The sequence below is a fragment of the Paramormyrops kingsleyae genome, chromosome 5 (assembly GCF_048594095.1).
Source record: "Paramormyrops kingsleyae isolate MSU_618 chromosome 5, PKINGS_0.4, whole genome shotgun sequence".
NCBI classification, from domain to species: Eukaryota; Metazoa; Chordata; class Actinopteri; order Osteoglossiformes; family Mormyridae; genus Paramormyrops; species Paramormyrops kingsleyae.
In genome coordinates, this window is record NC_132801.1 from 19783086 (window position 1) to 19810096 (window position 27011).

Genomic DNA, 27011 nt, shown 5'->3' on the forward strand with positions numbered 1-27011 from the left:
ATCACCCTGGAACACTATAAAGATGCGCATTGTCGAACTCACACATGCATCCTTCACAGAAAACTCTGCTTAAGTACAAGAGCCAAGATGAGTCTTTCAGCCAAGGAGAAAACTCTTGTCAAAACTTTCTTCAGCAAAGTGTCCGGAAGAGTAGATGATATTGGAAATGAGGCTCTGTCTAGGTAAATCCAATTTAATTGCTAATTTTCAACTTTAAAAGTTGTATATGTAATTTGTAAATTCAGTTGTCGCATTGTAGATTGCTATGTGCTGTGTTTAACTGTTCATCTATTAGGATTCTGTCTCATTAACCAACGAATTCTTCTCCAACAGAATGCTGACTGTCTACCCTCAAACCAAGACCTATTTTGCCCACTGGCAGGACCTGAGTCCCGGCTCTGCCTCTGTTAGGAAGCATGGGAAAACCGTCATGGGAGGTGTCATGGAGGCGGTGGAGAAAATCGATAACCTCTGTGAGGGTCTTAGGAACCTGAGTGATCTGCATGCGTTTGTGCTGCGAGTGGATCCTTCCAACTTCAAAGTGAGTCCCTGAAAGAATTGAATGCAGTTTAATTTAGAATTCAGTGCCCTCAAACGTAATATGGTTGAATGTGTACATGCGTCAACTTAGAAATCAAAATGTGAAAACAAAACACAATGAAACTGTAAAACAATGTTACTTATGTCTGCAAAACAAGATCTATTGTAGAAGATCATTGACACTGGTTTCTCCTTACAGATTCTGTGTCACTGCCTTCTCGTGGTGCTGGCCATGACGTCACCTGAAGACTTCACCCCTGAGACTCACGTCGCTATCGACAAGTTCCTCGCCAGTGTGTCTCTGGCCCTGTCTGAGAAGTACCGTTAAATTGTGATCGGATTGCTTGGTGGATGTTGATTTCATATCAAAATAAAAGATTTGAAAATTAATCAATTTGAGTGCACAGCTGTCTTTTATTTGACGTTTTATGCATGAATAGGAAACAATCACTGCCCCTGCTTTGGGACAGACTTTTTGCTTGTGATAAGCTCCGGTCCCTTCTGCACCTCCGAGCAGTACAGCTGTAGATTTAATGGTAATTGGGATGTTACTGTAACTGTTATTTCTCAATATATTTGCTCCTGTTTCCGTTACGTTTGTATAAACGAATGTGTGCAACATTAATTGTGCAGCAGATTATAAATTAGTCATATAGTAGATTTCCTAAAACAAGCTTGACTCTAAATATATATACGTGTGTGTGTGTGTGTGTGTGTGTGTGTGTGAAAATACAATTTCGGAGAGCTTATGTGATGACTTTAGAACGACTTAAGAACATAAAAATTTTACCAAAAATAATTCCACACTCGAATTTTTTTATCATTGGTATCAAATGCATAAATTTAGTTTTCAGATTTCTGTATTAACATTTAAAATAATATATATGAATTAAACCAGGTAGGATATAAAGCTTTTAAGTATACAGGTATACAAAGCAATAATTAAAATACATTTCAATACAATTCATAAACAGATTGAAAAGACTATGTGCACTATTTATTATAAGTGCCGACCGGTGGCATAGACTGAAAAGGGGCGATTTCCATTCAAAGGGGCGCTCGTGCGCCCCCAAGGGTAAGACGGGAAGGGAGAAAAATGAAAATGTTTATCTTTTACTATATTTATTTACTAATACTGTTTTGCACGATTATTTCCAAAAGGCTAACAAGCTTACTAAATAAACAAATCTAAAAAACGATATGTTTTGGTTTGCCCGGCACCCCCCTATCTTACGTGTCTCGAGCTGTCGGAATCCTCAAGTAACGCCGATAGCAGGTACGATTAAGCCACATAGGCGGCCACCTAGGGCAGCACTTTTTTTTGGGGGGGGGGGGGTTCAGCCAATTTCCCTTTGCCTGAAATGGGGGGCGCCGGTAGTAATGTCGGCCACATCGGCCAGTGCTGTTTTGTATAGCTATTTTAACCTCACTGATAAAGAGCTCGTTCACCTTCCACTTATGTTTAAATAGTAACTATTTGGAAGCATAAAAGATTGTTGCTACAAATATGCTGTAGGGGAGACCAGGGATGATTCTAACATGGGTTAGTTATAACAAATCTCAAATCAGAAATGAGGTAAAAATCACATAATTCACTCTGCACGTGCTCAGTTTAGTGTTCATTTCATATGTGAAGTAGGAGCACCCTGTAACAATTCTCAGATCTACACACAGAGAAATGGAAGTACCACTGTGTACCTATATGGGTACAAAAGCTTGTCGCTGGGGCAGTACCCTTCTGAAGAACAATAATGTACCTATTGTCGCAGGTACTTTTTTGTACTCTAGTCATCTGTACCCTTTAAAGCACAATTGTGTACCTGTCATGACTGAAATGTACCTGAATACACCATTACCATGCTGTACCCTCAAAAAGGTACTAATCTGTCCTTTTAAGGTAATATCTCTGAAAATTTAAAGTGGTATAACTGAAATACATGCTCAACCAACAGGTATATTTAAATATTTTATTTAGAACAAAAGAACAGTTACATCACTTTGAGTGGTGTTACAAATACTTCAAATTAATACAAATACAATCAATGTTAATGTCAAATCCATCAATTGTTATTAGAATGCATTCATTTAAAAAAAAAAACATTGATTTTTCATTCAAAATGCATGACACCCAACAAACATCTAAAATTATGCATTTCATCAGACACGAACAATTATAAAAGCCTCACTGAGAGTATACAAATTTTTTACATGAAATTGAGACACTGAAGTTTTTTGTCCTTTAACACTTCATATACAAAATACATTGAAATCAAAATTTAATGATGTGTTCTCAAATCTATTCACGTTGCACAACTGGATGAACATGAAATTTAATAAATGACCAAATTCTCAATCTTAATGGGTATGGCCAGACAAGGAACAAGTGGGCAGATTATACTAAATATTTCAACGGTACATACAAGGCATCATCAACTAAATAAACATCTAGGGCTTGAAAATCCACCTCATCCCCTGGGTGTAACAATGTCCAATTTTGGTCAAATTTGACACTGTATGCATGAACATGACTGTCAAAAGACAGTGGACACAAAATCTTCCCACATAACACCCAACATGTATCTACATTGATTATATATTTCACCCTCCAAAATAGTGGGATTTTTTCAGCATGGACATGACCAATGACAAAAACATCTTCCAGGGCATACTTCACACTATTTACATTTAATTGTGAAACACGCTGAAGCATTTTGCCCTCAAACTGCACATCTTGAAAGGCATCATGTCCTTTCAAAGCCTTCTGTAAGTCTACTGGAAGTGCTGAAAATGGTGTGTTTATGCTTCTGCTGTTGGACCTTTCAAATTCACCCAATAAATTGGAAGAAAACTCCCAGCATTGTTTGAACTGATGTCGAGTAGATAAAGAGTGTGTAACATTTATTAGATTCTTGCTACTTCTGGACATGTCCTTAAAATATTGGTGCTTGCTTTCATATCTCATGCACCATAAGTAGCGCAGGGGTCCATACATCGAAATTAATCGTGGGTAATGAATTAAGTAATGACACTTGGGGGTCAATACATTTCCAAAGACATTACTCATCTCCATTAAAAACTCTTCAATTAGTATTTTGAGATTTGCAAGGTCGTCTTTTCTGATTTGTGAAGCTAAAATAATCTCTACAATTTCTCTGCTGAGCAAGTACACATTCCAGTAAGCACTACCAGGTGGGACTCGATGAGCCATCAAAATGGGCAAAACCCTGAAAAGACACCATTTTTGGCTTGCAGATCCAACTATAGAATTCTGCAGAGTTTTTTCTGTTAAAGGCACTGGCCTATTTCCTATATCATTTTTCCCAAAGCACAACCGTTTTAGTTCCTCATTAAATTCACGAATGGTTATATGCTTCTGTTTCTGTGCTTCACCGATTACTAATTTCATAACAAGAGGTAACACCCCCTCTAATACATCATGCATGACGTCGGGGGGGAAACTTTTGGTGACATCAAAGTAGTCCAATTCATTAAATGGACATTTCGCTTTGACGCCATATAAAGCTACCATCTCATGGTCATCAATAACACTTTCGACATGGTAAGCATGCACATCTGTGGTTCTCAATACAAAATCTTCTTCACAAAAGTTTTTTTTCATTTCAGAATAGGAGGCCATGCAAAATCGACAGATCCTGCCAGAATTGAATGACATTGAAAATCCTCCTATCATGTGAGCAGACAGGTTATCACATGAAATTGTGGCAAGGGCAGCTTTGACAGTCTGTTCTATCCCATCAAAACATATAGCGAAACCATCACATGAAAGAGTCCTGAGATCATCTATGATGGGCTGAAGTATAGCGTCTAATCCACATTCTTTCAAATGGATGTAACGTACCATCAAAGCTAAATGAATGTGGCTCAGTCTCGATCTATATCTGTCACCTATGTTCCCTACAGTGTAATAGAAGGCACACAGTTTGTACTTATTCCTTTTGGCCCCCAATGGATTTACGATTTCAAATTCATCCTCATAAAAATGAAGACGTAGAGCCTGTGGATTGTCTCGAAAATACAAGTGTTGCTTATAATACTCTCCATCTATGTATTCTCGCAAAACCTCACTATCGCTAGCCTTTGTACCATTTGCAATTATTTGCTCCCACACATCTTCCAGGGAACAGTACTTTTTGAGCACCTGAATGATTGGCACATAGGCAAAATGTCCAATTTTTTCCCCTGAGGCGCTTCTAAGTGTATAATTGACTGGTTCAATTAAACCCATTTTCGATTTACATTGATTTTTTATCATATGCGGAGACCGAATAACTTCACAAGCTTTGTCAAAAAAGTGTGTAGAGGACATAACGTGGTTAAGTTCTTCACATTCAGACACATTAAACCCATTCTTTTCAAGATGGTATGAAATAAATGCATCATAGTTCTCTTTAAAGAAGCAAAGCAAAAAGTGAAGATCATCAACAATGTCTTGCTGTACTGCCAGGGTAAGTCCATTTTTTTCCCTACATTTCAAAATGAAGCCAAATAAGTTGTCTTTTAGACCTTCCAATAGTTGTTCCATAGTTGATGGTTTATGTTGGACCAATTCTAAAGCAGAGTGTTCTTCAGGACTGGGGTGTTCTATAATGTCATTGTTCTCTGTGCAAGGGAAAAAGTTCTGTTTGTGTTTCCTGTAAACATGCCGTCTGAAGGAATGATATTTTGAAAAGGATGACTGACAGTCTTTCAAACCACACGTGATACTGAAATTAGGTTCATGCGCATGAACAAGTCCAATATGCTGAATTAGTTTTGTAAGGGTAAAAGTTCTACGCAAACACTTGGTGCATTGATACTGTGGTGGCATTTTGTTCAGTACAGTAGGTTAATAATACGAGTTACAGGTGTTGACAGCTTCTCTCCATTCAGCAAAATCTGGGCAATGCTTCTCTGGAAGAAAGCCATTGTATTTTTCAGGTGGGACGGGTATTCCATGTTCAAAACAAAATACATACAGAATGCGGCGATGAATGCCTCTTCAATCCCAATACAGGAGCACACTTTAACCCCGTCAACTACGATGACACTTTCAGCTTTTCTTGCAATAGCAGTCTTCCAATCTTGGACCTTCACTTGAATAGTTGGGTAGGGAGTGTTTGGCTCACCCTAAATGACAGGCAGTAAAGAAAGAAACATGGAATATGATCAGGAACACAGACAAACCAAAGTCCTATCTGATGTGTCAAACAATATTTAGCTCAAGTTACCTGTCCTAGAATCATCAAGTTTTCGATCTTTTCCTTGAAGATCGATGGCAAGAGGGCAATTCCACCTCTAGTGTCAATGGCTTGAAAACACAAACACATATACAATAAATACAATTTAAAGTTTGGTCATTAATTGATTTGGAACACCAAAGTAGGATTTATATTATATAAGACATGTATAACCTTCTAAGAGAAGGCTCAAAACCTCTTATCCAGCCTTTAAACAAAACCGTGTTAAGTAATTTTATATAATCAGTACCTGCATGCTCCTCAGCCAGGGCATCATTTCTTGCATCAAGGTAGATTATTTTAAGTGGTGACGAATCCTTGACTAAACTGAGTAGCTTGGGAAGCACTGCTGAGAGGTTCTCTCTGATGCGTCGATAGACTGGCACTGGAGCAGGATGAATGGAGTCCACCTCATCATATAACTAATTAATAGAGATAAAACATATGCTATGACAAAACAGTATTTCAGAAACCTGAGTCAAGGCAGATCTGTGATGAACATGAGACATCAGAATACAGAGACATAAGAAACAGTATATTAACACCTCCATCAGACTTTCACATTTTGATGGAGAGGGTCATGAAGATTCCATCATAATCTGTGTTCAAATTGGTTAATACTTACCCCTGAGGATGTTGTGAGAAATGGGTATGTCGTTATTAAGTCTTCCACAGAAATTCCCTCCACAATTTCTCTTCGTCTCCATGTGAATGTTCTGGTCATGCGGTCTTTCACGATGACCATGTCAGGCTGCATTTTTTTGTATTGCTCTTTTAGTACTCGGACATGGGCCTCAATAGAGGTAGAGTCCTCCCCAATCACCGCAAGCTCCTTTGTATAAAGACATACAATGACAACCACAAAACCTAGCTGAGTCAGATCTTTTAAAGTTGTACAGGATATCAGTATTCAATGGGAAATAACCCTAAAAGATGAAAATCAACATGGCTTGCTTACTGAAGATGCTCTAGCCTGTTTAGGCCCTGCAGCTGCTGATCCATCCATGGCCTTGGACTTCCGGGACTGGGCATACTTGTCTTTGTATTTTTTAACTTCTGCGTCATCAACCAGTGGTGCACGCTCAGTCTTGAATTTTCGTTTAAGTGACATATGCCACGTATGCTATAGGTGAGACAAACAAAAAACAAATTCCACATTTAGAAACTGAGTTATCAGTGAACAGCTTTTATTCAGGCAATGTTTTCCCTTCCTGCAGAAATAATAAATTTATATACATGCTCTTCATATTTTGTTCATGTTTAACTTACATAACCAGTGCCATCAATGTCCTTAAGAAATGGATATTTCAGGATCAATGCTTTGGCAACCTGAACATACTCCTGGTTACTTGGAAACCTGTGTCAGTAGTGAAAAAAATGTACATGTAGTAAGACAAGCTATATGAAATTATTTGTCAACACATAGATCATGTGAATTCCAGTAAAGAATAATTTTATGATGGTACACAAAGATTTTCTGTTTGTAACCATGACAAAGTTCTATAACTGAAGTAAAACCATAATTGCTGTCCAAATCCAAGCTCTTGGAATCTTTTATGTTGGCACTTACATTGTGTACTGTGACATCATCTCATACAAAGTTCGTACTATTGTGTTCCGGTATTTTGACACCTTGTGGCATGGTTCTTTAGCATCTAATTTGTGCTGCACATCATTTGGAAACCGTGGAATGGAAATAATAGCTGGAAGCCTGACTCTGCAATATAACACAAATAGTCATGTCAATTATAGGTACGGCATACTCAATGGCAGAAAGAGCGAAATAAATCTGCGGTATAATACAAATGTTGAAGCATACTGCATGCAACCTCATCAAAATGAAACCAGGCTACATTACCCAGTTAAGTATTCAACAGACCAACTAATGAATGACCAAGGCTTTTTCCTCTCTTAAACATTACATTCCATTAATTCTAATAGGAAATGCCACCCTTACCTGTTTTGCTTAGAGGGAGCAGGAGTATCAACAAACATTGGTTCGACAGCTGGCGATGGTGGCAGCACCTCCAGATTAAAGCTTACCTCTTTGTTCTGCTGAACAAAATCTCTAAACTTTAACTGTTTTTTGAATGATTTCTCAAAAAGGTAAGCAATCATTGCTTCTGTGAGACCATGGTCCACAGTTTCTCCATCAACTTCATTCTCTGAGAAACAAAGCAGTGGATAAACAATATCAGTAAAGTGATCTTCCAACACCAACTAGCTTATGCAAACAATCATTTGGGAAAAACAAGAGAATTACAGATTTATTTTAAAAAAAAATCCAGTATAATTCAGCAGGTTCCTTCTTATTACTTTCTAATCTCAAGTAAGATTAGCCCTAAATGCACTTCATGAATAAGCATCTACATCAGGAGTGCCCACACTTTTTCAGCTTGCGAGCTACTTATAAATGTCCAAGTCAAAATGATCTACCTACTATAAAAATGCAAAACATGTATTTATTTATAGACATGCCGAGTATTCTTTATTATTATTAATAATAATTTCTCTTAGGGATAAAGCATTTTTGAATTGAACTGAGATTTTAGTTCCTTCACCTTTCTATTTCTCAGCTCGCTTTTTGGAGGGAAGTTAATGTCGTAGTTTCTATGAACAGTCCGAAAATGCCGCACCACATTTCCCTTCTTCGGAATAGCAACAGTAGACAGATGAGGCAAACGCACTTCGAATATGACATGGTGGGGAAAAAAACTGTTCTCCTCCCATTCCGTATGGAAGTGGTAGGTTTTTGGCTTCATACTTGGTCCAGCTCCCCCATTCATTTTTATACCCTTTCTTAAGTTTAGTACAAATAAATTGGAGGCTAACTAGGCGACTCGGTAGCTTGCAGCAGCTGGCGCGGTTGAACGCGTCATCCATCCTCTATTTTTTATGCCATACGATCTACCCAGACCACCTTTGCGATCGACCAGTAGATCGCGATCGACGTATTGAGCACCCCTGATCTATGCGACGCTAAAATGATCACTTCTAGGTGTGTGCAACCGTCTCAAAATGGCGCACGGCGAGATTTCAGAAAAACGTGGTCGAGCTTCAGAGAGTAATAATATAGTGTAAGAGCTACCTTCAAGTTCTGAATGTAAAAAATGATAGTTTTTCGTAGTGATTGCATAGCCTAAGTAAAATCAAACTATTGCGGCAAAACAGGAGCCAAATTAACTGCACCTTGCTTCAGTTAACTAACTTCAACGTTTGCTAGGGCTTACTTAAAAATGCTACGGTTAGTAGTCCAAGGTCAGTTACTTGATGGTAGTTAAATGGCTGACTTACTAATGTTCAAAACATGTTAGCTAAATATGTTTTATGAAATTAAAGACAATAGACATTATCCCTTTATCACCATAAAGTTAGTTCTTTACATTTCAAAAAAGCGACTCAGTACAGCTAGCATCAGCATGTTATTAGAGTACGATAAATTCCTACCGTCTCAACATAATCCATAGTGAACTGAGTTATTAAAAATGCTAGGCTACTCACCTATGAATTTTCTTCTTTCGTCTTCCGTTATATCCAAACCAGCGTTGGCAAGCAGCTGTAGAAGTTCTTCTGTCGTGAGCGTGGCTAGCGACATCTTTCCTGTTCACACCGACTCGCGCCGTCCGTTACAGGCAGTGGGCGCGAATGGCGGTTTTTGATGTGGGTGATGCAAAAAATCTCTGCGTGCTCGCGAGACTGTACACGCCATTTAGACCGGAACTGCCACCGCTACAGGTTCAGGCAGCATAATATAACCCTGACGACCCGTTAAATTAACTTGGAAATGGAAAAAGACATGGACAACAACACCAATAACATGCATCATATTTCCCATATTGCATTTTAAAAATATAGCTCATTTGCATCAGGAGTTTGAGTTAAGAGTTGTTTTTTCTTTAAAACGCGTTCCACCACTGCCTTCTTAAGCGGAGCTCCCTAGCTCTCTAACAGACTCATCCTGCTCCGCTGTCACAGACAACAGGACAGAAAACATAATCCTATATAACAGCTGTGCTCTGTGTGAAAGGTGAGCACACTGTTTTACCTACATTCCCTATCTTAATTTCAGTTTTCATAACTGACTGCACACAGATATGATATATATTTACAATGTAGTTGTCCACAAAGGGCAGCACACTTCTTGCAGTGCCCAGGGAGCTGGGGGTTAAAGGCCTTGCTGAAAGAGCCACCAACATGGGGAAGCCAGGCTCAAACCAGCAACCTTCCAATCATAGGTACAGAGGCTTAGCCCACTGAGCTACACACTGCTCAAACACTCTGTGTGTGTGTGTGTGTGTGTGAGAGAGAGATTTTTTTCTGTCACTGGCGTATTTTCTTGTACATTCCTTTTGTCCTTTGTTGTGTTATGCTGCTGTGACCCAATAATTTCCCTGGTGGGCTTAAAAAGTCTAAACAGCTTAGTCAGCAGCGGAAATTTACTTTTACAAACATGAACCTCAGCCAATTTCGAAAAAATTGGTCAAATTCACTAGCCATTCTATCACAATTGTGCATCTGAAATATATCAATTTACAAGCATTTTTGGTGATACATCTGGTTAATTGGGTTCATTTTTACGTGGTACAGGTTCATGGGAACAAATATGTACTTTCCCAAATCATGTACCTTTAAAGGTACAACATGGTATTACAAAGGACCTGTCCTGTACCCTTTGAGATACAATCAACTGAAAGGAACAGTTTTGTACCTGGAGGTTTAATATTGTACCCTGTGTGTACCTTTATTTCTCTGTGTGTATGAGGAAGAAAAGAAATTTGAGGTAAGTAATTTTTTGCTTAATATATTTTTGTGATAGCACTGCAAGCTTTGTACTTGCATTATTCAAACTTAAATTATTTGCATTTTGTGTCTATGTAAATATCTTTTATACAAACTGTGAGCAGTAATATTGTTGCTCTTAGCCACAAGGTTAACTTGTTCATGGCTGCCACAGTCTAGGATAGTTGTAACAGTGATTCTACACCTGGCCACTTCTCAAGCCCAGGAAACGTCTGCATGTGTATGTGGAACATCTCAAAGTCAATGGAAAATTGGGTGGATGCCTGACCCATGGAGAGCCAGTGTGGTGGGGTTTTTTGGGATGGCCTCTCAATCAGCCAATAACAGAAGGTCCCCAGGACTGGTTGTTGAGAACCCCTGTTTTATTATTGGCTGATTGAGAGGTCATCCCAAAAACCCCCACCCACACAGGCTCGCCATGGAACAGGTCCCCCACCCCTGGCATAGACTGTCCAAGGTGGGTCCATCAAGCCTGTACACGAGGGGGAGCTCAATACACCTGTCAGCACTGTGATTCTGATGGTGACTAACATCACACACACACACACATACGCAGACATGCAGAGATGCAGACATGCACACTATTATTCACACTGCTGCATAGTTGCACATTCGGTTTGGTTTTATTGTCATCCTTTGCTTTTAGTTGTGATTGACATATATTGTACACATGCATACATAACCACAAATTTTGTTGAACCAAAAAATAAATAAATAAACAAACTTTGAGTGACTTGAATTTTTTACGTCATTTATAAAGTTACATTTAACCCAGGGCTGTGTTACTATTCCTCACTAGGTGATAAACTGTAACATTTCACTCCATATATTTGAGGCTAAACCATTAATTTTCTGTTTATGACACAGGGAAAAAACCCATGCCAATTAATGGAAGACGCATGCAAGTACTTAAAATGTAAACAATGTTACAGTCATCCCCGGTCTCTCCAATGTTTCAGCTACCCATCTGTTTGACGGTCCATGCATTTTGTGTGTGTAGATGAAATACAATAAAACAGAACAGACAATTTTATAATTGATTCCCTTCGATTTATTGAGATACTTTAGTAATACTGCCTGCAGAGAGCAGAAACAACAACAGCAAGAAACTTCTGCCACGCTGCCTGAACTTCCGGTGTGAACGCAGCGCCCATCTGCCCAGCAATGACAATGGTGAGACAGTCAGCCAGCAGCTGTGGAGAGAGAGAGAGTCCAGGAGAAATGCATTAAAACACTGGGAATCTTATAGGAAAACACTTCTAATTATGTAATTATGGTAAATAGCAGTTTACATCATAAAAGATAAATTTTACTTTTTCATTTCTTATTACACTTCAGCCTCAGTGAACGACACTCACTCTGAAGTTATCGGGATCCACGTTCAGCTTCTCTGAATGCAGCTCGCTCAGCGGGGCGAAGGTTTTCTTGATGTCATCCAAGTTCTTCACAGCCTTCTCCAGCCCGCCAAACACAACCTTTCCGTGGGCAGCGACCTTGGGGTTCGCCAGGATGGCATCGGCGCTGTACAAGTTCCCAAAGCCACCGAAATATCTCCGGGTCCAGGGGTACACGATAAGGCACCTGGAAAAATAAGATGCATTTAGCAAAACAAATATTTTCAGTAAATTGGACATGTTGGTAAAACTGACCCGATGTAAATTAATTCGAATTAAGTTAATAGTGTAAGCCAATTACACAGAAAAGCTGAGTTACCTGGCAAGTGCGTTTGGTCCAACTACATCGCGGTCGATTTTTCCGAAGATATCAGCGATGGCGGCGCGCTCAGCATCAGTCCACTGAACCATGTTGGCGTTAGTTTAGACCTGTTTACTTTGTCTTTGAGAATGATGTTCTCAGTAGCTCAGCTCGACAGCGTTTCCATCCTTTTATGGTCGGTCTTCGCTCCACCCCAACGTAAAAGCTGAGTGTGGTAGCCTATAACTGGCTGAGACATCTTTGACGGAGAATACCACGCAACAAATTGTTTTTATTTTCCGTCAAATATAAATCCCTCTCAATGACCAACATAAAATAAGTGATTTTTTTTTGACCCAGACATGATAACGCACCAATTGCTTTTTGCATTTGAATGTCAATGCATATCTATACTACTTTTTATTCAACAAATGTTTGTGAGTTATTAAATATATATTATATTTGTAAGTTTTATTACTTCTGAAATATATATCCATATCCGAGTTCTTACGTGTAGTGGGCAGTCAGTCTAAATACCGCCGAACTATTACTGAGCTTAAACATGGTGTTTGAGAAACTTTCAATGTTGATGATGACGGTTATTTGAGAGATATTTACACTTTGACCATTTTTGGTTTTGTACTTTTTTGAAAGAATTTTTGAAATTGCTGTTCTTTCATTATATTACAAAAATTAGTATCAGACATTTAAGGGCGTGGCCATGAACCTTTACTGTGTTTCTTAGTATGTATTTAAGTGTATCTATGTGCATTTACTAACATAATCGAAAATTACAATATCCTGTCAAAAACACTTATTACATGCTACTTAATAATATTACAGATTAGACCTAATTGCCTTTTCATTTACTGTATGATGACACTACTTGAGGGGGCACAAATAACTCAATAACTCAGTTACTATTCAAGTAAAAATCATGAACAAGTATAGTAACATGAAATGCATGAACCGTTCTGAATGATTGGTTAATAATGAACGAACATGGGATCGGCACGTAACTAACACTTAGTTTCTGGTTATTAGATACATTAAGTAAGAATGTATTACTGCATTATTTGTGCCCCTCCAGTGTTAGTGTTATTTTATGTTTCATTTAGGAATTTTAGAAAATTTAGAAATGATCTAGAACGTACAATTGTTATAGCACTTTATTCAAACAATCGAATGTGTTCTTTAACTGCTTAATCTGTATGCAGGTCCATTTCACAGAATGATTATCTAGTGAAAGCAGTCTTCATGTTATCTTGATAGTTAGACTAAGCCCAACAACGATGGATCTTGCTGATTGTTCTAAACATACACTGAATACCCTCTGCTTGCCACAACACTGTTTTAAACATTAAAGTTTACGTTACTGTTTTATCCACAATTTAATAAATGGCTTTAATTTATTACGTTTTATCAGGGTATATAAATGTAAAATAATACTGCTTTGTACAGATTAATATATGGCTTGATAACGTGGGAATATTAAAAGATCAATCCTGACATTTTCCGTGACATAACGTCTTTAAATGTGAAAATTAATGAGTCAGACAAACTGACTTCTTTGCATCATTTAGACTCACAACAAATGTTGAATTAATCAGATTACAGTAGCCTACAATGGACGAGTTCGTATCTCATAGAACATTGATTGACTAGCGGTACGAGAAGCTGAAATCGTGCCGAAATGTAAAATACTTATTGGTAATAACCACAAACATAAAATAGCAATTAACATCCTGGGAGTAAGAAGAATTTAATGTGATTGTGCTACATTACAAAGTATTAATAATTCTGAAACACACTAGTTAATTGAACTGCTTTTATTTTTTCTGATTCTCATGTTACTTTAAATGTACCTGAATGTTTTCGTGTGTCCCATTTATTAATTTTTTAAAGGCTTTTTTTTTATTTTTAAAATTTATTTTTAAAGTATTAATTAAATTATTATTATTTTTTTCTATGCTTGAGCTCAGAATGGATCCTGATTATTGTGCAATTTATAAACTATTAGGCCATATTTTACAAAGGTAAATTCAGCATGAAAATAATACCTGTATTGCAAGACACAATTTGTAATGGTTTAATTTTCATCTCTGTAATTATAAATATCACTGAATGATTTTTACAATTTTACGAAGTCAATTTTTCTAAAGAAAGTTCAAAAATAAATTCTAGTTTTTATAAAATTATATTTTAGAATGCTAGATGCTAATTGTTATTTTAAATCTAAATGTTAAAACACTTTTGCTAAAGGTTATTTTTTAAGATCAGGTAGAATTGACACAAACGCTATAATTGTTACAGTTCAAACAATCTAGTATCCACACCAACTAACTTATCTGAACACATGTTCATTTCTCTAAGCCTGATTATCTAGAGAAACAGTCTCCAATTTTATCTTGATTTGTAGACCGTGAAGGTGGACAAGTGATTCTCCACATTTTCTTGTGAGATACTAACTGGCTTACTTGCTTCCAGTTTATACCCTGCCAGAAAAAAGAGGACCAATTTGTATATATATATACATACATTTATTCTGTTATCCAAATAGTTACTAATACTTAGTTGGATGGCTAGATGATCACTGCTTTAGTGTTATAAACATACACTTTAAACCCTCAGCCTGCAACACTCTTTTCTATTTTGACTTTAATAAATAAATGACTTTCATTTACCATTTATTACATTTTATCAAAGTAAATAAATGTAAAAGAATACTGTGTTGTGCAGTTTAATATATGGCTATTAAATCCTGACATTTTCTGTGACTGAACGTCTCTAAATGTGAAAATTAGTCGGTCAGACAAATTGACTTCTTTGCACCATTTAGACTCACAACAAATGCTGAATTTATCAGATTACAGTGCAATGGGTGAGTTTCTATTTCAAACAGAACCCTATCTGGGTAAAACATTTATTAACTGGGGATACAAGAAGCTGAAATTATACTGAAATGTAAAGTACTTATTCTTAATGACCAGAGACATAAAATAGCAATTAACGTCCAAGGAGGAAGAATAACATCACATGATTGTTCCACATTACAAACTATTAAAAAATATGTTAGTTAATGGAACTGCTTTTCTTTTTTGCTCATTTGTGTTACATTCAATGTACCTGAATGTTTTTATCTGTCCCATTGATACATTTTGACTTCATGTACTTTTAGCTACATGGTTCATAGGTGATAAACTGAAAATGGATCCTGATTATTGTGCAGTTTATAAACTGTATTAAGCCATATTTCATGAGGGTAAATTCATTATACACAAAGGCCTGTATGAAAATATTACCTGTATTATTAGATAAAATCTGTGATGGTGTAATTTACTTCTCTGCAATGGGATTATACCTCAGTTTATGCGCCTATATTGTGTAACAATGAAAGAGAAATCCTGAATACAAAGGAGTGCAGATTCTTTATTTTAGGCTCAATTCAGGAACCCTAGTCCCATTACTAGGGCACCTAACAGGACACTGCATCACATTTTATCTGCTAAAAGGCAGGTGACCTCATCACAATGTAGCAGGGTATTCTCAGTAATGAGGTGACTTGTATGTGTGTGTGTGTGTGTGTGTGTGGGGTGGGGGGGGGGTTTATGGGGGTTCTTTATGTTAATTCTTTGTATACTCAGCTAAATTAACTTTTAAATGCTATGAGAATGTCCATAACAACATAGTTTCAAGAAATTGCAGAAATACATTTTCTCCAGTTAAGAATGCTGGTATGTCATATACACAAGGGTGTCAATACAATATTCGATACACATTGTTAACATAATATCTAAAATTAAAAGAGTAAACCGACCTTCATTAATTAAAGTGATTCATTCATTAATCCACAAACTATTGTTATATGCCTCACTTTTATGTCACTTTGAGCATAAGCACAGGTAGGTCATGCGAAATACACCCGCAGAAAGCAAGAGAGGAATCAAATCTCAACCACAAGAGCTAACTTCAGTTACTTTGGCACTCTATTTGCATTTGTAACACTATAAAGAAATACATGAAATACATTGTTAAGCCCACAACCATCATTTCATTGAAGCATTTAAGAAATAAGCAAATGTTTGCATCTATCAAATATGTTCATTGTTCTCATTCCATAATAATTCCAATATCTAGGGCAAATATGACATTACATTCTGAGATATGAACCCTAATTTGCACAAGCATTAAGAATGTATACTGTACTTCCTGGAACACTAATGCTGCCCTTGGTTATCGGAAACTTTTGATTCGTACATGCCTATAATCTGGGGAAGAAACATATGTATTTGAAGGGCTTTGAACCATCAAAGCTATGAAAGTTACGTTGGAAACATAAAAATTGCAAATGCATTTAACTGCATTAACTAATTGCTGGGCTACCACAAGACTAACCAATAGAATGCACTTGGAGGAGGAGCATCATGACGTGTCATCACCCTGGAACACTATAAAGATGCGTATTGGCCAACCCACACATGCATCCTTCACAGAAAACTCTGTCAAAGTACAAGAGCCAAGATGAGTCTTTCAGCCAAGGAGAAAACTCTTGTCAAAACTTTCTTCAGCAAAGTGTCCGGAAGAGTAGATGATATTGGAAATGAGGCTCTGTCTAGGTAAATCTGCTTTAATCACTAATTTGCAATTTAAAAAATTGAACATGCAATTTGTAAACTCAGTTGGTGCATTGTAAATTGCTATGTGCTGTGTTTAACTGTTCATCTATTAGGATTCTGTCTCATTAACCAATGAATTCTTCTCCAACAGAATGCTGACTGTCTACCCTCAAACCAAGACCTATTTTGCCCACTGGCAGGACCTGAGTCCCGGCTCTGCCCCTGTTAGGAAGCATGGGAAAACCATCATGGAAGGTGTCATGGAGGCGGTGGAGAAAATCGATAACCTCTGTGAGGGTCTTAGGAACCTGAGTGATCTGCATGCGTTTGTGCTGCGAGTGGATCCTTCCAACTTCAAAGTGAGTCCCTGAAAGAATTGAATGCAGTTTAATTTAGAATTCAGTGCCCTCAAACGTAATATGGTTGAATGTGTACATGCGTCAACTTAGAAATCAAAATGTGAAAACAAAACACAATGAAACTGTAAAACAATGTTACTTATGTCTGCAAAACAAGATCTATGTAGAAGATCAATGACACTGGTTTCTCCTTACAGATTCTGTGTCACTGCCTTCTCGTGGTGCTGGCCATGACGTCACCTGAGGACTTCAGCCCTGAGACTCACGTCGCTATCGACAAGTTCCTCGCCAGTGTGTCTCTGGCCCTGTCTGAGAAGTACCGCTAATATGTGATTTAAACTGCAATATCGATTTTATGTCAAAATAAAAGACTTAAGTAGTGAAGTATTTGAGTGTGTAATTGTTTTTATTTAAAGGTCCATGCATAAATAGGAACCTCAGGCAATAGTCACATAGTAACTCAGTACTGCCCCTGCTCTGCTGTTAGTCTTTATTCTCCTGTGTCATGTGGGTGTCCATCACGTACCCTGCTATTCCCCTATCATCCAAGGACATGCAGTAAATCTAACTGCTGTCTCTAGCTTGCCCCTATTATATGATTGTATGTGTGGCCCACGATGGACTGGTGTCTAGTCCAGGATGTGCCTCAGGTTTAGGCCCTATCGTGCCGGGGGGGTCGGCTCCAGTCCCTTCTGCAACCCTGACCAGTATTGATCGGCTGGACATTAGATTGTCTGCAAGCAGGGATGATACTATGAATGTTACTTCACATAATATTTTGCATCCAGACCCTCACTCTTAGGTTCAATGTCTAAATACTAGTAAAACAAATACATTCAACAATACACAAAAAGGTGTTCATTTTAGAACATTCTTGCTTTTATTTAATGGTTCCTTGAGTCAATCAAATTAGTACCAGGCATTTAAGGACGCGGCCATGCAAAACCTTTCCTGTGTGTCTTTTATATTTCTGTCTACCTATGTGCATTTACTCACATAATCTAAAATCGCTATTAAATATCCTGTAAAAAGATACTTGTCATGCCCCACTCGTCCGCTCCTCCCGGGTGCCACGCCCCCTCAATGGCCAATGGCGGCTGGTCCTAGCCCATGTGGCACCCTATGCAAGCATCACTGCCAGCAGCATGCACCCCCAACCTCCCCAGTCTCTGCTACAGCTGAGGCAAGATTCATTCTCAAAGGAGAGAAGAAATAAAGATTGTTCATGCTTGCATGTTGTGCTTGTTTTTTCAAGATAATCAAAATCAGAAATGCACAAAAGGCCTAAACTCTTAGGTACAATGTCTAAATACTAGTAAAACAAATACATTCTAAGTTAAATCTGCCAATCACAACATTTCCATCAGTATATTTTTAGGTTACATGTTTCTCTGTAATTATCTCACAAGTTAATTGATCTGAGATAAGTGGAATTTTTATATATTAAAAATGTTGGCTCCATTAAAAGTGAGAAGCTGCGTTTCATGTATATATAAAGACGTATAAAAGAAATCTGTAGAAGCAATGTAACTATTGGAATTAAAATGACTAATAATAACAACAATCTATTACAAATTTTTTTTATAAAAAACTAGTAAAACATTACGCATGGCTTAAAATCTATTATAAAGGCTGACCAATCAGCACAGCACTCATCTCTTCAATGGTTATTTTTGGGGCATGTCTTTGTTTTTTGTTTAAAAAAATGACAGAAATTGCATTGTTATTTTCTCTTTTTTGGGAGGGAGGACCCTCCTACTCTGATTGTGCCCCCTCAGTATACAAACTTGCATGATGCCCCTGGGTAATTGTGTTCACATTAAAATCATTCAAAATACCAGAAAAAAATCCCTTAATTCCATCAACAATTATGACTATATCAGGGACAGATTAAATATATTTCCATGTTTAAACTGTTAGACGGGGTATGTGGCCATATAATTTTATGTTATGCTGTATACCATGTACTGCTGCGTTTGTGTTCATACTCAAAAAAAGTACATGGAGCACAAGCTTTGGTTTAAAATCATACTAAAGGCTAATTCAATTGATATGTCTTTATTTAGATCAGTTTGTATTTATAAACTTGCTCCATTTATTCTATTTATTGTACTGTATTACAGTAAAAAGTTTATGAAAGGCAAATTTGTTGTTTCCATATTGCACAGGTAATGTAACACGTACATGCAAAATATTATGTGAAATAACATTCATAGTATCAGCCCAGCTAGCAGACAATCTAATGTCCAGCCGATCAATGCTGGTCAGGGTTGCAGAAGGGACTGGAGCCGACCCCCCCGGCACGATAGGGCCTAAACCTGAGGCATGTCCTGGACTAGACACCAGTCCATCGTGGGCCACACATACAATCATATAATAGGGGCAAGCTAGAGACAGCAGTTAGATTTACTGCATGTCCTTGGATGATAGGGGAATAGCAGGGTACATGATGGACACTCACATGACACAGGAGAATAAAGACTAACAGCAGAGCAGGGGCAGTACTGAGTTACTATGTCACTATTGCCTGAGGTTCCTATTTAATCATGAACCTTTAAATTAAAACAATTACACACTCTGATGCTTCACTATTTAAGTCTTTTATTTTGACATAAAATCGATATTGCAGTTTAAATCACATATTAGCGGTACTTCTCAGACAGGGCCAGAGACACACTGGCGAGGAACTTGTCGATAGCGACATGAGTCTCAGGGCTGAAGTCCTCCGGTGACGTCATGGCCAGCACCACGAGAAGGCAGTGACACAGAATCTGTAAGGAGAAACCAGTGTCAATGATCTTCTTCTTGTTTTGTAGACATAGCTAACATTGACTTGCACTGTCATAGTATTTTGATTTCTAAGTTCAACTATATTAGGATTCATGACACTGTATTTTAAATTAAACTGCTTTGAAGTCATTCAGGAACTCACTTTGAAGTTGGAAGGATCCACTCGCAGCACAAACGCATGCAGATCACTCAGGTTCCTAAGACCCTCACAGAGGTTATCGATTTTCTCCACCGCCTCCATGACACCTTCCATGATGGTTTTCCCATGCTTCCTAACAGGGGCAGAGCCGGGACTCAGGTCCTGCCAGTGGGCAAAATAGGTCTTGGTTTGAGGGTAGACAGTCAGCATTCTGTTGGAGAAGAATTCATTGGTTAATGAGACAGAATCCTAATAGGTGAACAGTTAAACACAGCACATAGCAATTTACAATGCACCAACTGAGTTTACAAATTGCATGTTCAATTTTTTAAATTGCAAATTAGTGATTAAAGCAGATTTACCTAGACAGAGCCTCATTTCCAATATCATCTACTCTTCCAGACACTTTGCTGAAGAAAGTTTTGACAAGAGTTTTCTCCTTGGCTGAAAGACTCATCTTGGCTCTTGTACTTTGACAGAGTTTTTTGTGAAGGATGCATGTGTGGGTTGGCCAATACGCATCTTTATAGTGTTCCAGGGTGATGACACGTCATGATGCTCCTCCTCCGAGTGCATTCTATTGGTTAGTCTTGTGGTAGCCCAGCAATTAGTTAATGCAGTTAAATGCATCTGCATTTTTTATGTTTCCAAAGTAACTTTCATAGCTTTGGTGCTTCAAAGCGCTTCAAATAGATATGTTTCTTCCCCAGATTATAGGCATGCACAAATCAAGAGTTCCCGATAACCATTAGTGTTTGTGTTCCAGGAAGTACAGTATACATTCTTAATGCTTGTGCAAATTAAGGTTCATATCTCAGAATGTAATGTCATATTTGCCCTAGATATTGGAATTATTATGGAATGAGAACAATGAACATATTTGACAGAGGCAAACATTTGCTTATTTCTTAAATGCTTCAATTAAATGATGGTTGTGGACTTAACAATGTATTTCATGTATTTCTTTATAGTGTTACAAATGCAAATAGAGTGCCAAAGTAACTGAAGTTAGCTCTTGTGGTTGAGATTTGATTCCTCTCTTGCTTTCTGCGGGTGTATTTCGCATGACCTACCTGTGCTTATGCTCAAAGTGACATAAAAGTGAGGCATATAACAATAGTTTGCGGATTAATGAATGAATCACTTTAATTAATGAAGGTCGGTTTACTCTTTTAATTTTAGATATTATGTTAAAAATGTGTATCGAATATTGTTTTGACACCCTTGTGTATATGACATACCAGCATTCTTGTGTCATATGTATTTCTGCAATTTCTTGAAAATATGGTGTTATGGACATTCTCATAACATTTAAAAGTTTATTTAACTGAGTATACAAAGAGTTAGCATAAAGAACCCCCATTAACCCCCCCCCCCCCCCACACACACACACACACACACACACACACATGTTACCTCATTACTGAGAATACCCTGCTACATTGTGATGAGGTCACCTGATGATTGGCCTTTTAGCAGATAAAATGTGATGCAGTGCCTAGTAATGGAGAGATATAGTTCTTAATGCTCTTAAAATATAAAGTCCATATCTCAGGGTCTAACTTAAATTTATTTATATTTTTTAAAAAACTGGAATTATTTCCTTATGTGACCAATGAGCCTAAAATAAAGAATCTGCACTCCTTTGTATTCAGGATTTCTCTTTCATTGTTACACAATATAGGCGCATAAACTGAGGTATAATCCTATTGCAGAGAAGTAAATTACACCATCACAGATTTTATCTAATAATACAGGTAATATTTTCATACAGGCCGTTATGTATAATGAATTTACCCTCATGAAATATGGCTTAATACAGTTTATAAACTGCACAATAATCAGGATCCATTTTCAGTTTATCACCTATGAACCATGTAGCTAAAAGTACATGAAGTCAAAATGTATCAATGGGACAGATAAAAATATTCAGGTACATTGAATGTAACACAAATGAGCAAAAAAGAAAAGCAGTTCCATTAACTAACATATTTTTTAATAGTTTGTAATGTTGAACAATCATGTGATGTTATTCTTCCTCCCTGGACGTTAATTGCTATTTTATGTCTCTGGTCATTAAGAATAAGTACTTTACATTTCAGTATAATTTCAGATTCTTGTATCCCCAGTTAATCAATGTTTTACCCAGATAGGGTCCTGTTTGAAATAGAAACTCACCCATTGCATTGTAATCTGATAAATTCAGCATTTGTTGTGAGTCTAAATGATGCAAAGAAGTCAATTTGTCTGACCCACTAATTTTCACATTTAGAGACGTTCAGTCACAGAAAATGTCAGGATTTAATAGCCATATATTAAACTGCACAAAACAGTATTCTTTTACATTTATATACTTTGATAAATGAAAGTCATTTATTTATTAAAGTCATTATGAAAGAAAATAGAAAAGAGTGTTGTTGCATGCTGAGGGTTTTCAGTGTATGTTTATAACACTAAAGCAGTGATCATTTAGCCATCCAACTAGGTATTAGTAACTATTTGGATAACAGAATAAATGTATATATATATATATATATATATATATATATATATATATATATATATATATATATATATACACACACACACATATATATATACACACACACATTTTCTGGCAGGGTATAAACTGGAAGCAAGTAAGCCAGTTAGTATCTCACAAGAAAATGTGGAGAATCACTTGTCCACCTTCACGGTCTACAAATCAAGATAAAATTGGAGACTGTTTCTCTAGATAATCAGGCTTAGAGAAATGAACATGTGTTCAGATAAGTTAGTTGGTGTGGATACTAGATTGTTTGAACTGTAACAATTACAGCGTTTGTGTCACTTCTACCTGATCTTTAAAAAAAAAAACCTTTAGCAAAAGTGTTTTACATAGAATAACATTCAGATTTAAAATAACAATTAGCATCTAGCATTCTAAAATATCATTTTATAAAAAATTTAATTTATTTTTGAAATTTCTTTAGAAAAATTGACAAAACCTAACTTCGTAAAATTGTAAAAATCATTCAGTGAAATTTATAGTGGTATTTAGACCAACTGCACCCAGTAAAACTTATCAGTAGCAGAAGCAATAAAAACTACGTATGTCATATACATTTAATAAATAACAAGTATCTGTAGAATTAAAAATAATGATTACAATGCATAACTAATAATGCATGTTTTTGGGAAGATACTTATGCTCAAAGTGACATAAAACTGAAGCATTTGACAATAGTTTGCCGATTAATTAATGAATCAATTTAATTCTTGAATGCTGTTTCATTATATACTATATGGGTGGGGGGTGGGGAGGTATCCCATGATTGAAGAGACCTCCAGAATATTATGGTCTGTTCAATACAGCAAGAACATGTGTTGAAGTGACAATGATTGGCCTTTTAGTGGATATAATGTGAAGCAGTGCCCTAAAAGGTGCCCTAATAATGGTCTAAACTAGGGACTGAGTTCCTGTATTGAGAGATCGAGTACAAATTCTTAATGCTCTTGAAATGTAAAGTCCACATCTCGGTGATTGATATATTTAAATAGTTTTCAGCAGATTGGAATTATTTCCTTATGTGATCAATGAGCCTAAAATAAAGAATCTGCACTCCTTAGTATTCAGGATTTCTCTTTTATTGTTAGACGATATAGGCCCATGAAGTGAGGTATAATCCCATTACAGAGCTGAAAATTAAACCATTACAAATTGTGTCTTGTAATACAGGTATTATTTTCATGCTGAATTTACCTTCATAAAATATGGCCTATTCGTTTATAAACTGCACAACAATCAGGATCCATTCTGAGCTGTAGCGTAGAAAAAATAAAATTATAAAATGTAATAAATGGGACACACGAAAACAGGTACATTTAAAGTAACATGAGAATGATAAAAAAAGAAAAGCAGTTCAATTAACTATAACGTATTTCAGAATTATTAATACTTTTTAATGTAGCACAATCACGTTAAATTCTTCTTCCTCCCGGGATGTTAATTGCTATTTTATGTTTGTGGTCATTACAAATACGTACTTTACATTTCAGCATAATTTCCGCTTCTCGTATCCCTAGTTAATCAATGTTTTATGAAATAAGAACTCATCCATAGTACTGTAATCTGATTAATTCAACATTTGTTATGAGTCTAAATAATGCAAAGAAGTCAGTTTGTCTGACTCATTAATTTTCACATATAAAGACGTTATGTCACGGAATATGTAAGGATTGATCTTTTAATATTCCCACGTTATCAAGCCATATATTAATCTGTACAAAGCAGTATTATTTTACATTTATATACCCTGATAAAATGTAATAAATTAAAGCCATTTATTAAATTGTGGATAAAACAGTAACATAAACTTTAATGTTTAAAACAGTGTTGTTGCAAGCAGAGGGTATTCAGTGTATGTTTAGAAAAATCAGCAAGATCCATCGTTGTTGGGCTTAGTCTAACTATCAAGATAACATGAAGACTGCTTTCACTAGATAATCATTCTGTGAAATGGACCTGCATACAGATTAAGCAGTTAAAGAACACATTCGATTATTGAATAAAGTGCTATAACTATTGTAAGTTCTAGATCATTTCTAAATTTTCTAAAATTCCTAAAAGAATCACATAAAATAACACTGATAACACTGGAGGGGCACAAATAATGCAGTAATACATTCTTACTTAATGTATCAAATGACCAGAAATTAATTAATTATTAATCAGTCATAACGGTTCATGCATTTCATGCAGTTACCATATTTGTTCATAAGTAGTAATTGGGTTTCTAAGTTATTTGTGACCCCTCAGGTAAGGTGTCACCATAAAAGTAAATAAAGAGCAAATTAAATAAAGGTATGCTGCGACAGCATTAAATAGTATGCTAAAATTTAATTTTGGAAAAAAAAAAATGTCTATGATAAGAAGTGCGAGTTTTTGTCATCTAATAAGAGAACAACTTTTTCAAAAATTCTTTCAAAAAGTACAAAACCAAAAGTTCAAAAATCTTTCAGTAATCGTCATCTTCTACGGTGACAGTTCGGCTGACTGCACTTGCATCCAATATCGAAGACCAAGGTAATTGAGTTCTTTAAGCGTAGTGATAGTTCGGTGGTATTTAGACTGACTGGCCACTATAACTCGTATATGGATATATACTTCCTAATGTAATATATACTTAAAAACTCACAAACATTTGTTGAATTAAAAATTATAGGCAGAAATGCATATTTATTGACACACATGTGAGGCATATGACACAAGAAGCAATGTGTGTGTGTGCGTGTGTGTGTTTTCTCTGCTTCAAAGACATTCACTATTTTATACTGGTTTATGAAAGAAATTTATTTTTCATTGTGGGTTATGAGTTTGTTCCTGTAGTATAAAAGCGCCTCAACCAATCACAATCAGCTATTACTTCGGGGTGGAGTGAAGACCGACCATAAAAGGATGGAAAAGCTGTCGAGCTGAGCTACTGAGAACATCATTCTCAAAGACAAAGTAAACAGGTCTAAACTAACGCCAACATGGTTCAGTGGACTGATGCTGAGCGCGCCGCCATCGCTGATATCTTCGGAAAAATCGACCGCGATGTAGTTGGACCAAACGCACTTGCCAGGTAACTCAGCTTTTCTGTGTAATTGTCTTACACTATTAACTTAATTCGTATAACACTGATGAATTTACACCGGGGCAGTCTTACCAAAATGTCCAATTTACTGAAAATATTTGTTTTGCTAAATGCATCTTATTTTTTCCAGGTGCCTTATCGTGTACCCCTGGACCCGGAGATATTTCGGTGGCTTTGGGAACTTGTACAGCGCCGATGCCATCCTGGCGAACCCCAAGGTCGCTGCCCACGGAAAGGTTGTGTTTGGCGGGCTGGAGAAGGCTGTGAAGAACTTGGATGACATCAAGATAACCTTCGCCCCGCTGAGCGAGCTGCATTCAGAGAAGCTGAACGTGGATCCCGATAACTTCAGAGTGAGTGTCGTTCACTGAGGCTGAAGTGTAATAAGAATGAATCCTTTATTATGTAAACTGATCTTCTAGAGATATTGCAGCGTCTCAAACCATAAATATACTCTTGTCATTTTCTAAAAAATGTTTTGTGTTAATCTTTTATATATCCCAAATATATTACATTTAATCGTTTTAATCAGTTTAATAGTTGTAGCTTCATTTAAATAATTAGAAGTGTTTTCCTATCAGCCATAAATATAATTTTGCCATTTGCCGAAAAAGGCATTTCGTGTCAATATGTTTAATTTCCCAAATATGACTGTAATTCAATAGTTTGGGTTTCACTTAGATAATTAGAGGTGTTTTCCTATAAGATTCCCAGTGTGTTAACGTATTTCTCCTGGACTCTCTTTCTCTCGACAGCTGCTGGCTGACTGTCTCACCCTTGTCATTGCTGGGCAGATGCGCGCTGCGTTCACACCGGAAGTTCAGGCCGCGTGGCAGAAGTTTCTTGCTGTTGTTGTTTCTGCTCTCTGCAGGCAGTATTACTAAAGTATCTCAATAAATCAAATGGAATCAATTAAATCAGGTTTTGTTGTATTTCATCCACACACGCTGCCCCTTTTTTATTTTCTTTTTTTTGCCTTCCTCTAGTTTTCCGGACGCTTTGCTGCAGAAACACTTGACAAGAACTTTTCTCCTTGGTTCTTGTACTTTGACTGGTGTCTCTTAAAGGCACATGTGTAGGGTGGCCAGGACGCATCTTCATGACAAATGTCTCCAGTATACGTGTGTGCATCATAGGAGAGCTCAGTATGATTTGTGAAGATTGAAATTGCACCATATACAGTGATAATAAAGTATATAAATCTGTTTATTGGGATG

The 27011-nt window shown here is 36.8% G+C and overlaps 6 protein-coding genes across 6 annotated transcripts; 3 read left to right on the forward strand and 3 right to left on the reverse strand.

Moving 5' to 3' along the window:
* Positions 1 to 14: 14 nt before the first annotated feature.
* On the forward strand, positions 15 to 934 carry LOC140590881 (hemoglobin embryonic subunit alpha-like). The gene is made up of 3 exons (XM_072712352.1): positions 15 to 182; positions 334 to 541; positions 740 to 934. The coding sequence occupies exons 1-3, from the start codon at positions 88 to 90 to the stop codon at positions 866 to 868; spliced, it is 432 nt and encodes a 143-aa protein (XP_072568453.1). The 5' UTR covers positions 15 to 87; the 3' UTR covers positions 869 to 934.
* A 1559-nt stretch (positions 935 to 2493) lies between these two features.
* On the reverse strand, positions 2494 to 9423 carry LOC140590882 (sterile alpha motif domain-containing protein 3-like). Its single transcript, XM_072712353.1, has 9 exons — positions 9279 to 9423; positions 7735 to 7942; positions 7348 to 7494; positions 7047 to 7134; positions 6736 to 6900; positions 6403 to 6609; positions 6028 to 6199; positions 5769 to 5848; positions 2494 to 5667 (listed from the first exon to the last, which is right to left on the reverse strand). The coding sequence occupies exons 1-9, from the start codon at positions 9370 to 9372 to the stop codon at positions 5374 to 5376; spliced, it is 1455 nt and encodes a 484-aa protein (XP_072568454.1). The 5' UTR covers positions 9373 to 9423; the 3' UTR covers positions 2494 to 5373.
* A 1758-nt stretch (positions 9424 to 11181) lies between these two features.
* On the reverse strand, positions 11182 to 12438 carry LOC140590883 (hemoglobin subunit beta-like). The gene is made up of 3 exons (XM_072712354.1): positions 12291 to 12438; positions 11936 to 12158; positions 11182 to 11770 (listed from the first exon to the last, which is right to left on the reverse strand). Exons 1-3 carry the CDS (start codon positions 12380 to 12382, stop codon positions 11642 to 11644), a joined length of 444 nt encoding a protein of 147 aa, XP_072568455.1. The 5' UTR covers positions 12383 to 12438; the 3' UTR covers positions 11182 to 11641.
* Positions 12439 to 16763: 4325 nt separating this feature from the next.
* LOC111859618 (hemoglobin embryonic subunit alpha-like) lies at positions 16764 to 17573 on the forward strand. Its single transcript, XM_023842450.2, has 3 exons — positions 16764 to 16888; positions 17040 to 17247; positions 17445 to 17573. Exons 1-3 carry the CDS (start codon positions 16794 to 16796, stop codon positions 17571 to 17573), a joined length of 432 nt encoding a protein of 143 aa, XP_023698218.2. The 5' UTR covers positions 16764 to 16793.
* Positions 17574 to 19889: 2316 nt separating this feature from the next.
* Positions 19890 to 20663, reverse strand: LOC140590989 (hemoglobin embryonic subunit alpha-like). Its single transcript, XM_072712826.1, has 3 exons — positions 20539 to 20663; positions 20180 to 20387; positions 19890 to 20018 (listed from the first exon to the last, which is right to left on the reverse strand). Exons 1-3 carry the CDS (start codon positions 20631 to 20633, stop codon positions 19890 to 19892), a joined length of 432 nt encoding a protein of 143 aa, XP_072568927.1. The 5' UTR covers positions 20634 to 20663.
* Positions 20664 to 25617: 4954 nt separating this feature from the next.
* On the forward strand, positions 25618 to 26678 carry LOC140590990 (hemoglobin subunit beta-like). Its single transcript, XM_072712827.1, has 3 exons — positions 25618 to 25782; positions 25925 to 26147; positions 26550 to 26678. The coding sequence occupies exons 1-3, from the start codon at positions 25691 to 25693 to the stop codon at positions 26676 to 26678; spliced, it is 444 nt and encodes a 147-aa protein (XP_072568928.1). The 5' UTR covers positions 25618 to 25690.
* The last annotated feature ends 333 nt before the right edge of the window (positions 26679 to 27011 follow it).

Coding starts and splice junctions, on each gene's coding strand:
- LOC140590881 (XM_072712352.1), top strand. CDS start 88: ATGAGTCTTTCAGCCAAGGAGAAAACTCTTGTCAAAACTTTCTTCAGC. Junction 183..333: donor GGAAATGAGGCTCTGTCTAG/GTAAATCCAATT, acceptor CTTCTCCAACAG/AATGCTGACTGTCTACCCTC. Junction 542..739: donor TGGATCCTTCCAACTTCAAA/GTGAGTCCCTGA, acceptor TTCTCCTTACAG/ATTCTGTGTCACTGCCTTCT.
- LOC140590882 (XM_072712353.1), bottom strand. CDS start 9,372: ATGTCGCTAGCCACGCTCACGACAGAAGAACTTCTACAGCTGCTTGCC. Junction 5,849..6,027: donor CCTGGCTGAGGAGCATGCAG/GTACTGATTATA, acceptor TGTGTTTTCAAG/CCATTGACACTAGAGGTGGA. Junction 5,668..5,768: donor ACTTGATGATTCTAGGACAG/GTAACTTGAGCT, acceptor CCTGTCATTTAG/GGTGAGCCAAACACTCCCTA.
- LOC140590883 (XM_072712354.1), bottom strand. CDS start 12,382: ATGGTTCAGTGGACTGATGCTGAGCGCGCCGCCATCGCTGATATCTTC. Junction 12,159..12,290: donor GGACCAAACGCACTTGCCAG/GTAACTCAGCTT, acceptor TTATTTTTCCAG/GTGCCTTATCGTGTACCCCT. Junction 11,771..11,935: donor TGGATCCCGATAACTTCAGA/GTGAGTGTCGTT, acceptor CTCTCTCCACAG/CTGCTGGCTGACTGTCTCAC.
- LOC111859618 (XM_023842450.2), top strand. CDS start 16,794: ATGAGTCTTTCAGCCAAGGAGAAAACTCTTGTCAAAACTTTCTTCAGC. Junction 16,889..17,039: donor GGAAATGAGGCTCTGTCTAG/GTAAATCTGCTT, acceptor CTTCTCCAACAG/AATGCTGACTGTCTACCCTC. Junction 17,248..17,444: donor TGGATCCTTCCAACTTCAAA/GTGAGTCCCTGA, acceptor TTCTCCTTACAG/ATTCTGTGTCACTGCCTTCT.
- LOC140590989 (XM_072712826.1), bottom strand. CDS start 20,633: ATGAGTCTTTCAGCCAAGGAGAAAACTCTTGTCAAAACTTTCTTCAGC. Junction 20,388..20,538: donor GGAAATGAGGCTCTGTCTAG/GTAAATCTGCTT, acceptor CTTCTCCAACAG/AATGCTGACTGTCTACCCTC. Junction 20,019..20,179: donor TGGATCCTTCCAACTTCAAA/GTGAGTTCCTGA, acceptor TTCTCCTTACAG/ATTCTGTGTCACTGCCTTCT.
- LOC140590990 (XM_072712827.1), top strand. CDS start 25,691: ATGGTTCAGTGGACTGATGCTGAGCGCGCCGCCATCGCTGATATCTTC. Junction 25,783..25,924: donor GGACCAAACGCACTTGCCAG/GTAACTCAGCTT, acceptor TATTTTTTCCAG/GTGCCTTATCGTGTACCCCT. Junction 26,148..26,549: donor TGGATCCCGATAACTTCAGA/GTGAGTGTCGTT, acceptor TTCTCTCGACAG/CTGCTGGCTGACTGTCTCAC.